This window comes from Gadus morhua, chromosome 16 (genome assembly GCF_902167405.1).
Source record: "Gadus morhua chromosome 16, gadMor3.0, whole genome shotgun sequence".
Lineage (NCBI taxonomy): Eukaryota > Metazoa > Chordata > Actinopteri > Gadiformes > Gadidae > Gadus > Gadus morhua.
Genome location: NC_044063.1, coordinates 27,288,468 through 27,304,256, shown reverse-complemented (window position 1 = coordinate 27,304,256; position 15,789 = coordinate 27,288,468). Strand labels below are relative to the sequence as shown.

General features: G+C 42.2%; 1 protein-coding gene across 1 annotated transcript in view; it reads right to left on the bottom strand.

The window, feature by feature from the left end:
- LOC115560909 (alpha-2-macroglobulin) overlaps positions 1–15,789 on the bottom strand; it is an 86,887-nt gene that overhangs the window by 29,657 nt on the left and 41,441 nt on the right. Inside the window, exons 16-21 of the mRNA XM_030380563.1 lie at positions 7,571–7,714; positions 7,389–7,479; positions 1,488–1,632; positions 1,122–1,347; positions 275–401; positions 28–149 (exon numbers count right to left, since the gene is read on the bottom strand). Coding sequence (XP_030236423.1) covers positions 28–149; positions 275–401; positions 1,122–1,347; positions 1,488–1,632; positions 7,389–7,479; positions 7,571–7,714 — 855 coding nt within the window. The remainder of the gene's footprint in view (positions 1–27; positions 150–274; positions 402–1,121; positions 1,348–1,487; positions 1,633–7,388; positions 7,480–7,570; positions 7,715–15,789) is intronic.

Below are 15,789 nucleotides of genomic sequence, written 5' to 3'. Positions count from 1 at the left end.
AAACCATTTGGGTGGTGTAATCATCACCTTCACGATGAGAGAACGCGTGACCACGTCGATGCGGCCTCTCTCGGGTACGTTCACAATCTCGTTGTCACACGAGGTGTGGGAACTCACTGCCTCTGCAATCATGGTCACATTCACAGGCCCTACAGATACAAGGATACATCACGGCTTTAGCACAATAAAAACACATGGTTCAATGGTCTACTATGTCTATGATTTATTGTGAAATGTCTTCAGTCTACTGGAGTACTGGGTTTTTAACCCTCACCAAGGGCTGTTGGGGTCAGTTTCCAACTGTGAGTCCTGCGGCCCTTGGCACATAGACAGGAGGCTTGCTGGGCCCCGGCGAGTGGTGTGAGAGTGTAGTCTGAAGAGATTAAGGGGCTCATGCTCACCTGCCAGAACACACACCCTCTGTTATTGAAAGCATGGCTTAAAGGATGTGGCTTGTTTGTTAAGACCCCAGGTCATTGTCTTTGTCGAGATGTAAATCAATCATTAGGATTTTTGTTTAACTCACCTCCTGTGTAGACACTTGCAAAAATTTATCAGTTGATATCCATTATATCCTAAACAAGTATTTAAAAGCTCCCATAGCTGTATCTTTGTTTTGTCCGTCTGTGTGAGCATGGGCAGTGGCATGTAAACACAGAATCATAACTTGTAGATTTGTTTATGGGCACCATTGGAGAAAGTTACCTAGCCAGGGCAGTCCGTTTGCGCTTGCCTGGGTTGGACACGACAAAGATACAGCTATGGGAGTTGTTTAACAATCGTTTGGTATATGATTGATGCTAATTGATGGCCAACTGTCTTTTTTTAGAATGCTTCTAGAGGAGGTGAGTTGAACAAAAATCATGGAGGATTAATAGCTTGGCAAAGACTATGTCAACAATGAACCTGGGGTCTTACCAAACCAGCCAAACCCTTTAAGCAAATTTGGTTTAGTTTAATAGAGCTGAAAGTAAAAAAAAATGAAACTCTCAACAATATGATTTTAGCTGATGAATCTAAATCGACATGTAATCATGTCTACATGTAAATGTTCACATTACAGTACAATTAATGACATATCAGGGGGTATTCTATGAAAGTAAGGAATGTTGTTGCTGTACCATTATACAGCTGCTTTGGTAGTTGAAGACGGTCGCCTTCAGCTCCAGGTTCTCCCCTCGGATGATGGAGTAGGGGAGGCTGAGATCCAGGAAGAAGGGCTGGAAGACGACCAGCTCTTTGGGCGAGGCCAGGCCAAAACCCTGCTCTGACAGGCAGAAAGCCTCAGTCTCCCAGGTGGTGATGGTGTCCGGGACGGTTACGTGCACCTCCTCCAGACCTGACTTTCTAGAGAGAGAGAGAGAGCGAGATGGAGAATTTGTTTCACATCGACATAACAAACCACGCTCTCCCTCAGTTTCTAAGCTATCACCTTTATAACTCCGAAATCCAAGTAAGTAGAATTCTGAAAGTAAAAAATTGCTCACCCCACTTCCACTATGTCCCACAACCATGTTTCAGGGAAGAAGGTGCGGACAGTCTCTATGATTTGAGGTTGAGGGTGAGAACCTCCATGAGCATCCATTCTGTTCATCGCAACTGCCATTGGGTAACTGTTCAACCTATAAGTTACTAATCAAAGTAAAAAGGTTTAATGTTAACTGAGCCCTGAATTTGATTTGATTTGATTGAAATTTAACATGTAAAAGAAAACAAAATATATATCATACACAAATTACTGATGTTAAACAAAATAGAAAGCATAATTAGATACATAAATGATAAATACTTGATAATTGTGACATGTTCGAAAAGGAGTGGGAAGAAGTTTACACTTATTTAATCCCACCCCTTTTCCGTAACTCATTGAAATTAAGATTCCTTAGTCATTATAATAATAATTATTAACATTTTCATTTATTATTAATAAATATATATATATATATTATATATATATATTATTTTCTAACGTATCCAAACATATAATTTCTAAAAATAAAATGTATAACTTATATGTTCATATCAGATGTATACTATAATTTCTTACACATGTCAAAAAAATGAAGAAATAAATAAACAAAATAAACAAAAAACATTCATGAAAATATATAGATATTATCTCACTATTGATATATTTTAGTATCAAAACTATAATTTAAATTCAGAAAAAAATTAAAAAATAAATACAAAAAAAAGGAATAAATAACAAACTAAATAAATAAACAATTAACCCCCAATGAAAATCAAACACCTTCATCCATGTACCCTGTGAGAATCATTTCCTTTAAAGAGCCCATGCCATTAAAATCACATTTTTCCTGTTGTTTGTTAAATAACATAGGTCTGAATAAGTTTGTGAGCTGTGGTAAGTTTGAAATCTATGCAGTGTGTCTGCTGAATGCAATAGGCAATGAAAGGAAAAAGGCAGAAGAAATGAGCCAATCTGGATAAGGTGACACTGTGACGTAGCGTTGTCAAACTATTATTCATGGCCCTGCCCACTTGGTTGGTTCGTAACCACCCACAAGAATTCTGAAGGAGTCGTGATTGAGCTAGTGCTAAATGCTAATACATGTATGGTAGTTGCTTAGTTCGTTGTAACAGGCTAGTTACAGAATTTTGAATGCAATGGCAGAACGACATCGAAGTACATGAACTGCGACATGCTGCCTGCCGCCGGTTGCCGCGGCGCGAGGCACCCCCGCCGCGAAGCACCACCGCCCGGCAGCGGGCAGCCGGGCGGTGGTGCCTTGCGCCGGCAGCAGGCAGCAGGCAGCGCGCGGTTCTGTCTACTACAGATTGATGTGGAAGTGGAAGAACCAGAGACGTCGGAGAACCCGACGAAGTCCTTTGTGATTCATTATATCGTCTGGACGTGCACACAGCTTTTGGCCGTGATAATATGTATTATTTGATATAGATATCTATGTATTATATGATATTATTTAGATATAGAGCTCCAGGACTGTAACGCAAGTGTTGTACACTTCCTTGTTATTTGGATAACCGTTCTGCTGTTGGTGTGATGGCGCATAACACGTCGGACTCTCGTCTCTGGTATTTCTACAACGAGACCCGTAGTGGGGGTTATCTCAGCCATGGTTGAGAATGAATTGGGGGAAAGGAACATTGGCTTTGACTCCCTGAAGTAGGCATGAACCACAACATGGAGGAGAAAGGGATTGTTGACCGCGGTCGTCTCCCGCCGGAGCCTCGCTGCCGATGGACCACCGCTTCAGGAGGCGGTGATTAGCGCTGACCGCTGCCGAGGCGGCGGGAAGCAGGGCTCAAGCGGGATACATTCGCGGCCAACAATCCCCTTCTCCTCCATGTCGTGGTTCATGTACTTCAGGGAGTCAAAGCCAAAGTTCCTTTCCCCCAATTCATTCTCAACCATGGCTGAGATAACCCCCACTACGAGTCTCGTTGTAGAAATACCAGAGACGAGAGTCCGACGTGTTGTTAAGATCCTAATAACAACTACAGCAGCGTTACAGTCCTGGGGCTCTACATCTAAATAATATCATATAATACATCGATATCTATATCAAATAATACATATTATCACGGCCAAAACCTGTGTGCAGACGATATAATGAATCGCAAAGGACTTCGTCGGGTTCTCCGACGTCTCTGGTTCTTCCACTTCCACATCAATCTGAAGAAGACGCGGTCGTTTGATCGTCTGGAGGCTCACACAGCTTTTGGCCGTGATAATATATATTATGATATAGATGTATAAAATGGGTTTCTAAGAGCCATTGCGATACATCCACCGTAAACAGAGCGCATGGTACCGTGGCTACAAGGTGCTCAGGGCCAGGTGATAATATATATATATAGATTATATGATATAGATATGTATAATATGGGTTTATAAGAGCCATTGCGATACATCCACCGTAAACAGAGCGCATGCAGGGCCAGGTGATAATATACATCATATATTATATTATATTATATAGATATCTATGTATAATATGGGTTTCTACGAGCCATTGCATACATCCACCGTCAACAGAGCGGCGAGCGCATGGTACTGTGGCTACAAGCTGCTCAGGGCCACACCCCCACCCCCCTCCTTGACCTGCCTTGACACGCCCACCGTAACCAGAGCGCCTTGTACTGTGGCTACAAGCTGCTCAGGGCCACACCCCCACCCCCCTCCTTGACCTGCCTTGACACGCCCACCGAAACAGCGCGTTTGGGGGAAGCTCAATGTGCGACTGGTTTGGAGTGGCTGTAACTCTGCACCACGGCTGAATTTCGGGGACGTCTTTGAATACTGTGTTTGTAGCCAACTAATACCTATATTAAAGCATCCATAAATAGCATGGCATGGGATCTTTAACCTTGTTTTGAATAGTTTTATGTTAGGACATTGTTTGAGCTCTTCCTTTATTCGACAATTTTACTCCACGGACAGAAATACAAAAACTTTTTCTGGTTGTACGCACCTTTTTCATTTTAAAATTAAACAATCCCCGTAAAAAATAATTCCCTTCTCTTTGTGTGAATTTCTTTTGAATATTTGCCGGTAGTTTGTTATTTTTTGCTTTAAACATTAATTGTGCTGTTTGAAATTCAACCAGATCTGTTAATTTGAGTATTTGACTGCATTAATAATGAGTTTGTATGATCCTATACCTAGGTCCGTATAGCTCTTTTCTGCAGAATAAAAAGTGAGTGTAATGTACTTTTGTAATTATTGCCCCAAACCTCTGCACAGTAACTTAAATAAGGTGAAACCAGTGAACAATAGAGGATGTGTAATGATTTATGATCCAGAACCTGTTTAGCTTTATATAATACTGCAATGCTTCTTGACAACTTGGAGTGTATATGTTTTATGTGAGATTTCCAGTTTAGTTTCTCATCAATTGTTACACCAAGGAATTTTATTTGACTAACTCGTTCAATGTCTACGCCATCAATCTGTATCTTTATTTGTTCGTTTGTTCTGCAGTATCCTAATAACTTAAATTTTGTTTTGCTCAAGTTTAACGATAATTTATTAATATCGAACCATAATTTGAATTTGCTAATTTCAAAAAGGGAAGTCTGGGGCCCCCTGCTTGAGCTGCTCCCCCCGCGACCCGACCCCGGATAAGCGGATGACGATGAGGAGGATGAGGAGGAATTTCAAAATTTAACGCCTCTACTAATTGATATAAATCATCACCTGAAAAAAATATATTTGTATCGTCAGCAAACAGAACAAGTTTCAACACATTCGATACATTACATATATAATTTATGTAAAGAATAAACCATTTTGGGCCCAACACTGACCCCTGGGGGACACCACAAGCAATGTCCAAACACACAGAGGAACAATCACCAAGTGTCATAAATGGTTGCCTGTCACTCAAATAACTCCTCACCCAGTTGCCCACTATACCCCTGATGCCGTAACGCTCCAGTTTTTCTATTAATATGTCATGATTTATCGTGTCAAATGCTTTTTTTAGATATAGGAATATCCCTATTGATTGTTGTTTTTGGTCTATAGAATTAGTGATTTCTTCAACTGAATCTAATAAAGCCATTGATGTAGATCTATTTGCTCTGAATCCGTATTGATTATCAGTGAGCAGTTTGTGTTTATCTATGAAATTGTCCAGTCGATTATTGAATAGTTTTTCAAGAATTTGAGAATTGTGGCAATAACGAGACCGGTCTGTAATTTGTGAAGTGGTGTTTGTTCCCAGATTTGTACAAAGGTATGACTTTTGCTATTTTCATTTTGTTTGGAAATGTACCAGTTTGGAATGAAAGGTTACAGATGTATGTGAATGGTTTTGTTATTCCATCAATTACCTTTTTTACCACAGTCATATCTATCTCATCACAATCATTTGATTTTTTACCCATACAATTCAAACAATATCAACAATTTCCCTTTCGTCCACTGCTGTGAGAAACATAGAGAACTCATTTCTGCTAATAAATGTTTCCATATTTTGCTCAGATGACCCTTGATCAGGAATTTTTTCTGCAAGGTCCAAAACAATATTCACACAAAGGTTATTAAAGCAGTTGGCCACAACATCCATATTGTACTCCTCCTTATCATCAACCAAAAAATACTTAAGATAATTTCTGAGTCCAGAACCATTTTTTATAGCACTGTTCAGTATGTTCCATATTAATTCCTTAATATAGTTCCTTAATATAGTATTTTTTATTAGTTCTTATGATTTTAGTTAACTTATTTTTATATGTTTTATATCTGTTCTCAGCATCTTCAGTTTTCAGCCTTATAAAATTCTGGTATAGTGTATTTTTCTTTTTACAGGCATTTTGTAGGCCCTTCCATGGACATTCAGAGTATTTAATTTTTGTGTATTTTCTTATTGGACAGTTTTTATTGTATAATTTTTGAATATCCTGAGAAATTCTTCATATGCATTGTTAATAGGGATGCACCGAAATGAAAATTCTTGGCCGAAACTGAATATACTGAAACAGTTGGCCGAAAGCCGAAACCGAATACCGAATGTGGCTTTTGCTGTTTTTCATTCATTTTGCTTTAAATGTTTCACCATTGCATAAATCAAACAATTACATGTCCTTTATAAACTTTTGTGTGTTGCTTTTCAATAAAAAAAATCAATTACAAATTTGATACAAAATATTCATTTAATACTGAACGTTTTCTAACATTCCAGCAGACCTTATAGCAAGAATTTAAGAACAATGTACCTTTAAATAAATGAGTAAAACATTTTTATTTATTTTTTATAAAAAATAAAAATATTCAGTGTATTATTTTCGGCTTTTTTACTCCTTCGGCCGAAACCGAACATTATGTTTTGGGCCAATTTCGGCCGGACATTTTCGGTGGCCGAATATTCGATGCATCCCTAACTGTTAATATCTATTTTCTCATACATTTCATTCCAGTTCTGTGCCTGCAGTTCATTTTTAAAAGCAATCATCGATTCTTCAGATCTAACTCGTCTGTATTCTTTATTTTTGACTGGCTTATTGATCTTATAGTTCCTGTCATAAACTGTAAAAACTGGTAGATCGTCGCTTATATAATTTATCAATAGTCCGCTTGGTGTATTGTTTTCAATGTCATTAGTGAATATATTGTCTATGAGAGTGGCACAATGTGATGTGACACTCTGAACAGTACTTGAAGAGGGTACTGTTCAGAGTGTGGGTTAACCCTGAATAATTATAGGTATATATTATTATTATTTATTTTTTTTATTTTTTTTATTTATTTATTTATTTATTTTTCTTTGTTGACCGTATGTGCTGTGCTTTGATGGACCGAAATAAATATATCTACTACTACTACTACTAATAACAATAATTATAGGTATCTGATTATTGGACATAAACATACTTCCCCAGACAATAAAAAAAAATCTCACCCATGCGTTGATGGTAGTAGTTTACACCATTGTACGTGACACAGGAAGGTGATTTGAGAACCAAATTTGTCAACATCTTCAGCCCCACTCCCTAGATGAACAAATAATGTATACAAATGATCAGATGTTTTTCCACATTTTGGTTGCATGCTTAATTCCAATGTATGTCAATGAACAAGTACCTCAAATACTGAGTACGCGTTGCTGTCATCATGGACTGGGTATGGTAGGATAGATCTTTTGGATCTCACCCTCAAACAAGCCTCAGGATCATTGACTTCATATGGATACATGCTTGCTCTCTGGACTGGCAACAAGTTAAAAATCTGCAAAGGGTTCAAATAAAATGCAAAAAAGCAGTTTGTTTTCCCGACTGGACCTTCATTCATTCAAGGTTCCACAATATATATTAGTAGCCAGGGAAACACATTTGGGAGTAAAGTTCTGAGCAGCCAGGGCCAAACGGGAAGGAGGTGCAACAAATAACCCTCCCCTATGGAGAAAAGAACTGCAGAAACTTGATATTGCAGTCATGTAAATTAGTTTGTATAACTCTTAATCACAGTACAATCTCAGAAGAGACTTCCTGGGCCACATTATATGAAAACCCCTAACCATAAGTCATCTAAATGGCAAGGAAAAAGTATTTTCAGGAAAGAAATTAGGTTAGCATGAAAATGAACCTGTTTAAGTTTATTATAAGCTGGTAGCCATGGTTTATATATATATATATATATCATCATCGTCATCCGCTTATCCGGGGTCGGGTCGCGGGGGGAGCAGCTCAAGCAGGGGGCCCCAGACTTCCCTTTCCCGGGCCACATTGACCAGCTCTGACGGGGGGATCCCGAGGCGTTCCCAGGCCAGTGTTGAGATATAATCTCTCCACCTAGTCCTGGGTCTTCCCCGAGGTCTCTTCCCCACTGGACGTGCCTGAAACACCTCCCAAGGAAGGCGCCCAGTGGGCATCCTTACCAGATGCCCGAACCACCTCAGCTGACTCCTTTCTAAGTAAAGGAGCAGCGGCTCTAATCCGAGTTCCTCACGGATGGTTGAGCTTCTCACCCTATCCCTAAGGGAGACGCCAGCCACCCTTCTGAGAAAACTCATCTCGGCCGCTTGTACCCGCGATCTCGTCCTTTCGGTCATCACCCAGCCCTCATGACCATAGGTGAGGATAGGAACGAAGATCGACCGGTAGATCGAGAGCTTTGCCTTGCGGCTCAGCTCTCTTTTCGTTACAACGGTGCGGTAAAGCGAACGCAATACCGCCCCCGCTGCTCCGATTCTCCGGCCAATCTCACGCTCCATAGTACCCTCACTCGCGAACAAGACCCCGAGGTACTTGAACTCCTTCACTTGGGCTAAGGACTCATTTCCTACCCGGAGTAAGCAATCCACCGGTTTCCTGCTAAGAGTCATGGCCTCAGATTTAGCGGTGCTGATCCTCATCCCAGCCGCTTCACACTCGGCCGCCAGCCGATCCAGTGAGTGCTGAAGGTCACAGGCCGATGATCCAATGAGGACCACATCATCTGCAAAAAGCAGTGACGAGATCCTCAGACCACCGAACTGCAACCCCTCCCCACCACGACTACGCCTCGATATCCTGTCCATGTTTATCACAAACAGGATTGGTGACAAGGCGCAGCCCTGGCGGAGACCAGCACCCACTGAGAACGAAACTGACTGGCTGCCGAGAACACGAACACAGCTCTCGCTTTGGGAGTACAAAGATTGGATGGCCCTGAGGATAGACCCCCTTACCCCATACTCCTGCAGCACCTCCCACAGTTTCTCCCGGGGGACCCGGTCATACGCCTTCTCCAGATCCACAAAACACATGTAGACCGGATGGGCATACTACAGGCCCCCTCCAGGATCCTTGCGAGAGTGAAGAGCTGGTCCGTAGTTCCACGTCCGGGGCGAAAACCGCATTGTTCCTCTTCAATCTGAGGTTCGACGATCGGCCGAACCCTCCTTTCCAGCACCTTGGAGTAGACTTTACCAGGGAGGCTGAGAAGTGTGATACCCCGGTAATTGGCACATACTCTCTGGTCCCCCTTTTTGAACAGGGGAACCACCACCCCGGTTTGCCACTCCTTTGGCACTGTACCCGACTCCCACGCGATGTTGAATAGGCGTGTCAACCATGACAGCCCCTCAACACCCAGAGCCTTTAGCATTTCTGGCTGGATCTCATCAATCCCTGGGGCTTTGCCCCTGCGGAGATGTTTGACTACCTCAGTGACCTCCACCAGGGAAATTGACGACGAAACACCATCAACCTCGAGCTCTGCCTCCAACATAGAGGGCGTGTTATTCGGATTCAGGAGTTCCTCAAAGTGTTCCTTCCAACGTCTGACGACCTCCTCAGTTGAGGTCAACAGAGTCCCATCCTTACTGTACACAGCTTGGATGGTTCCCCGTTTCCCCCTCCTGAGGTGCCGGATAGTCTTCCAGAAACACTTTGGTGCCGACCGAAAGTCCTTCTCCATGGCCTCTCCGAACTTCTCCCACACCCGCTGCTTAGCCTCCGACACGGCAGCCGCTGCAGCCCTTCGAGCCTGTCGGTACCTTGCAACCGAGTCAGGAGTCCTCCAGGATATCATATCCCGGAAGGCCTCCTTCTTCATATATATATATATATATATATTTATATACATACATGAAACATACATATATAACTTCTAACTTCTTCTTCTTTATTCAAAGTGCAGCAACGCATAGCCGGCGAGCAAGGGGAATGGGGGAGATGGGGAGGTTGTGGGTTTTGTGAGCTTGAGCTATGCAGCAAGCAGCTGCAAGATGAATGTGTTACTTTAAAAAACAGAATTTTACGGTTGGTTGGATGTTTGGTTTGCGTGGAGCTGGCGTAACTGACGGGGTATGACAAAAAGTGAATGGTTGTATTTGTCAATGAAAGAATGACTCCCTTGTGGTCAGATGATCACATAATCTCCCTACTAATGCTGCACTTAATTTAGTTTTGATTAATCAATGTCACGAATTGGCAAGTTTCAGTTGATTATACGGCTTGGACCTAACCGAGTGAACAGTGATACTGATGTCATTAATGCTGAGCCAAAATTACATGTGGACTGAGGGATACTCAATCAACATCATTAATAGCCAGGCCATCAAGTGTGCAGGTTAGTCAAGAGTGGAAAGTGATACATAACATTGGTAATAATTTCACTCTATTAGTTATGGTGATATTGTGATGGAAAAATCCATATGTTCACTTTAACGATTGAAGCTTTGTTTTCTATTGGTTATATTATCTAGTCAGCCTATTCCTGGAGTTCTTTAGGGTTATCCTTTTACCTGGGGTCAACTGGACACAAGGGAGCATGATCCCCTTATGCATTCCTCTGCCTGATACAAACACAGGCAACTTTGTCTTTTTGGTACACATTTCCCTGATTTGATCATTGACAATTGCAGTACAGAGAGGGGGTGAGGCTGTTTAATTAGCTTTATGAAACTGTTGTCTGGGCTCACAAAGAGAGGGGACTGGAGTATGCGTACATTAAATAATGTTTTAGCGATTTATTTTTGCATTTTGAAGTCTTATTTGTCATAGAATCTGTGAATGTGGTGCATGCCCACGCGTTCTGAAAGCCGACAGAATTTCTTAATTTTCTTAAATAAATCTTTACATATTTCTTTAATTAACAATCATTTATGAACATATGTAGTTTTTCCTCTGATCATTTCAGATTCAGCTTTATTGGCCAGGCTTGCGAACAAACGAGGAATTTGACTTCGGTCCCTTTGCTCTCTATGTACAACACTCAACATTTAACTTATTGTTAATAATATATAAAAAAGAAAAAAAACAGAAAACAGTACAAAAAAATAAATAATAATAAATATAAATAAACCGTTAAGTATACAGAATAACAATACAATAAATAATAATAATTATAATAATAAAATAGAGGGTGGGGGCTAATTCTGAGCGTTCAACGGAGAGACTTCTTGGGGAAAGAAGCTGACTTTGTGTCGGCTGGTTTTGGCAAACAGTGCCCTGTATCGCCTGCCCAAGGGAAGGAGGTTGAACATTTTGTGACCAGGATGTGAGGGATCTAGGGCGATTCTTGTTGCCCTTTTCCTGACCCTGGACTGGTACAGGTCCTCAATGGTGGGAAGGTCAGCTGCAATGATCTTCTCCGCAGCCCGTATTGTCTGTTGCAGTCTGGCCCTATCCCGTTTGGTGGCTGACCCAAACCAGGCAGTGATCGAGGTGCAGATGACAGACTGGATGATGGCTGAGTAGAAGGTGGTCAGCAGCTCTTTAGGCAGATTAAACTTCCTTAGTTGTCGCAGGAAGTATAACCTCTGCTGGGCCTTTTTCTGGACGGAGTAAATGTGGGGACACAATTTTAGGTCCTGTGAAATGGTTGTACCTAGGAACCTAAAGGAATTGACAGTGGACACTGTGTCGTTCTGGATGGTGAGGGGGGGGAGTGGGGGGGGACTTCTCCGAAAGTCCACTGTCATCTCCACAGTCTTGTTGTGGTTTAACACCAGGTGGTGCTGACTGCACCATTGGACCAGCTGTTCCACCTCCTGTCTGTAAGCAGACTCATCACCATCCTGGATCAAACCAATGACGGTGGTGTCATCTGCAAACTTCAGGAGTTTTACGGACGGGTTCTTTGAGGTGCAGTCATTGGTGTAGATGGAGAAGAGCAGCGGGGAGAGGACACACCCCTGTGGGGCGCCAGTGCTGATGGACCGGGTTTTGGAAGAGATGCTCCCCAGTCTGACATGCTGCTGCCTGTCAATCAGGAAGCTGATGATCCACTGACAGGTGGTGACAGGCACTTCGAACTGGGTGAGCTTCTGATGTAGGATTTCAGGGACAATGGTGTTGAACGCCGAGCTGAAGTCCACAAACTGGATCCTGGCATACGTCCCTGGGTAGTCGAGGTGGTGCAGTATGTATTGCAGTCCCATGTTGACAGCATCATCCGCCGACCTGTTTTGCCCTGGAGGCAAACTGCAGGGGGTCCAGCAGGGGACCTATAATGTCCTTCAGGTGGCTCAACACCAGTCTCTCAAAGGATTTCATGACCACAGACGTCAGGGCGACAGGCCTGTAGTCATTTAGTCCTGTGATGGAGGTTTTCTTTGGGACTGGGATGATGGTGGAGCATTTAAAGCAGGTGGGCACTTCACACAGCTCCAGGGACCAGTTAAAGATCCGCTTGAAGATTGGCGCCAGCTGTTCAGCACAGAATTGCAGACAAGAGGGGGACACACCATCAGGTCCTGGAGCCTTCTTGATCTTCTGCTTCTGAAAGAGCCGGCACACATCCTTCTCGCAGATAGTTAGTGCAGGTGGGGGGAGGGGGATGGGTGATGAGGGAAAACCTTTTGTGCGTGAGGGGTGTGACAATGGGTGCTCTTCAAACCTGCAGTAAAAGTCATTCAGGTCGTCTGCCAGTCTGGAATTTCCTGCAGGGTGGGGGGATGGTCTCTTGTAGTTTGTAATTTGTTGTAGGCCTTTCCAAACTGATGCAGGGTCATTGGCGGAGAGGCTATATTTGAGTTTCTCACTGTAGCTTATTTTGGCTACCTTGATCTCCTTTGTCAACTTGTTCCTGGCCTGCTTATATAGGTCCCGGTCCCCACTACTATGGGCCTCCTCTTTAGCTTGACGCAGCTTCCTAAGATTAGGAGTGAACCAAGGTTTGCTGTTGTTGTATGTGCAGAAGGTCTTGGTCTGCACACAGAGGTCCTCGCAAAAACGGATGTAAGATCTTACAGTGTCCGTGAGGTCGTTTAGGTCTGTAGCTGCAGCTTCAAAAACGCTCCAGTTGGTGCAGTCAAAGCAAGCCTGCAACTCCAGCTTTGATTCCCTTGTCCATTTCTTTAAAATCCTTGCCACAGGTTTAGAAGTTTTTAGTTTCTGCCTGTAGGTTGGGATGAGATGAAGCAGACAGTGGAGAGTCCTAGAGCTGCCCGGGAAACAGCGCGATAGGCGTCCTTCAAAACTGTGTAACAGTGGTCCAGTGTGTTTTTGTCTCTGGTGGGAATCTTGATATGCTGTCTGTATTTAGGGAGTTCCTGGTTGAGTTTGGTGTTGTTAAAATCCCCAACAATAATAACGAGAGAGTCCGGGTGTTTTTTCTCTACGTCCGTTATCTGGTCGGCCAGCTGCTGCAGCGCGTCTGCGACGCACGCTTGTGGTGGTATGTAAACACCAACCATAACAAATGAGGAGAACTCCCGCGGAGTAAGTGAGGGCTACACATCTTTTCCAGCACTGTAACATCTGTACATCAACCAACGTTTAAGTAGAAGCAGATTTCTCCGCCTTTCGTTTTCCCCGAAAGCTCTGTGTTGCGGTCCGCCCGGATGAGTTGGAAACCGGGCAGCTGAAGTGCGCTTTCCGGGATGCGTTCACAGAGCCAGGTTTCGGTGAAACACAGGGCAGCGGATCTATCAAAGTCCGAGTTGGTTGGATTGAGTAGCAACAGCTCATCCATCTTATTTACCAGGGACCGGACGTTTGCCAGGTGAATGGCTGGAAGCGTGATGCGTAGTCCCCGCTTCCTTCATTTCACAAGCGCTCCTGCTCGTTTCCCCCGTCATGCGTCTCCGGCAGATTCCAAGGAGAACCGTTGCTCCTCCGACCAGGATTTCAATAAAACTTGCTGAGTTTGTGAAAACTGGAGAATAAAATCCTGTAGAGGTATTCCGGATGATTAAGAGTTCCTCTCTGGAAAAAGTTGCTGGTGAAATACCACCGAAAACATAATAAACTGACAAAAACAAACAAAGTACTAGAGAGCGAAGTACCTAGGCTGCCATCCGCGGCGCCATGGCAACGACATGTTTCATGTCGACATTTTCTCTAGTCATTTCATGATTAGAGATGTGCAGCTGTGTTTCGAGCTCTATGTGAATCTACGTTGTAAGGCTTGAATGCAGTGTTGAGCATATCTCATTCATGCGCTCTATGTCAACTCCCGTTTTGGTGAAAGAGAGGGCTCATAGAGAGAGTGGGAAGGTGCTCAAAGAGAGGGGGGGGAGGGGCTCAAAGTGCTCAATGTGTGTTGGGAGAAAAGCTGAATTCACCTCAGCTTCATGACACCAACAATGCTAAGGGACTAAGCTAAGTTACACATTTCAAAGGATACTACTGTTGCATGCACCCGTAGACCATCACACCAAACAACATCATATTATTACATTAGTGGTTTGTCATACATTGAGTGGTACATTGATCTGGTTTGGCAGGAAGGGTTTCAATGCACGAGAAAGAAAAATCCAATGCATGCACTTCATAATAAGCAGACATTGGACAAAATCTAGTTTAGCACAATATAGATATACATTTATAAGAGGGTTTCTGTCGCGGGTTGCATGAGTGTGGCGTATTTACATTTATTTAGGATTCTCATTAGCATGCCTTGCATCAAAAGTCACGCTAGCCACTGATGTATGAATATACACACAGTATATATATATATATATATATATATATATATATTAGTGGTGGGCATAGATATTATTTTTTTATCTAGATTAATTCCAAAATTAATCTAGATTAAAAAATCTGTTTGTTTACCTTGACAGCGGTCAATTATACTGGGCAATGGTGAATTATCAAATATAATTTTGTTTATGCTCCGTTCACTTGCATGGGCAGTTGACGCATCACAATTATCAAATATAATTCACCGCCGGAAGTTGTGAAGTGCCCATGCAAGTGAACGGAGCATAAACAAAAATAATTGACAGCTGAACGTTGGGAAGGCCCATGCAAGTGAATGGAGCAGTCTACAGCATTGAGAAGAGCCGTGTAATAATCCATAATAATGTAAGGTTTAGAAGTTAAATATTTGAAAGTTGTAGAATAAATTAATTTGTTAATTTGCTAGAAATGTACTTACAATTTTTAGTCAGTTAATCATTTACATATTTATGTTACACAATTATTACATGTTTACATATTTAACACAGTCAGGATATTCGGTTGAATCTGCCTCTCTGATTCCCTCACGTTTACCTCAGTCTAAATTCTAGCTTCTGATTGGTTAGTTCAGTCACGTGATGGGTCCGAACAAGGAACTGTTTGAAAATAGATTAACGGTGATATTCTTTTTATCACGCGATAAAAGTTTTGCGTTAACGCAGCCGTTAACGCCGATAACGGCCCACCACTAATATATATATATACATATATATATATATATATATATACACACATATTTACATACACATATTTATATATATATATATATATATATATATATATATATATATATATATATATATATATACACATATTTACATACATACACATATTTATATACACACGTGTGTATATATATATATATACACACAAGCTCCACAAGCTCCCATTAATTTCCCCGGCAGTGTT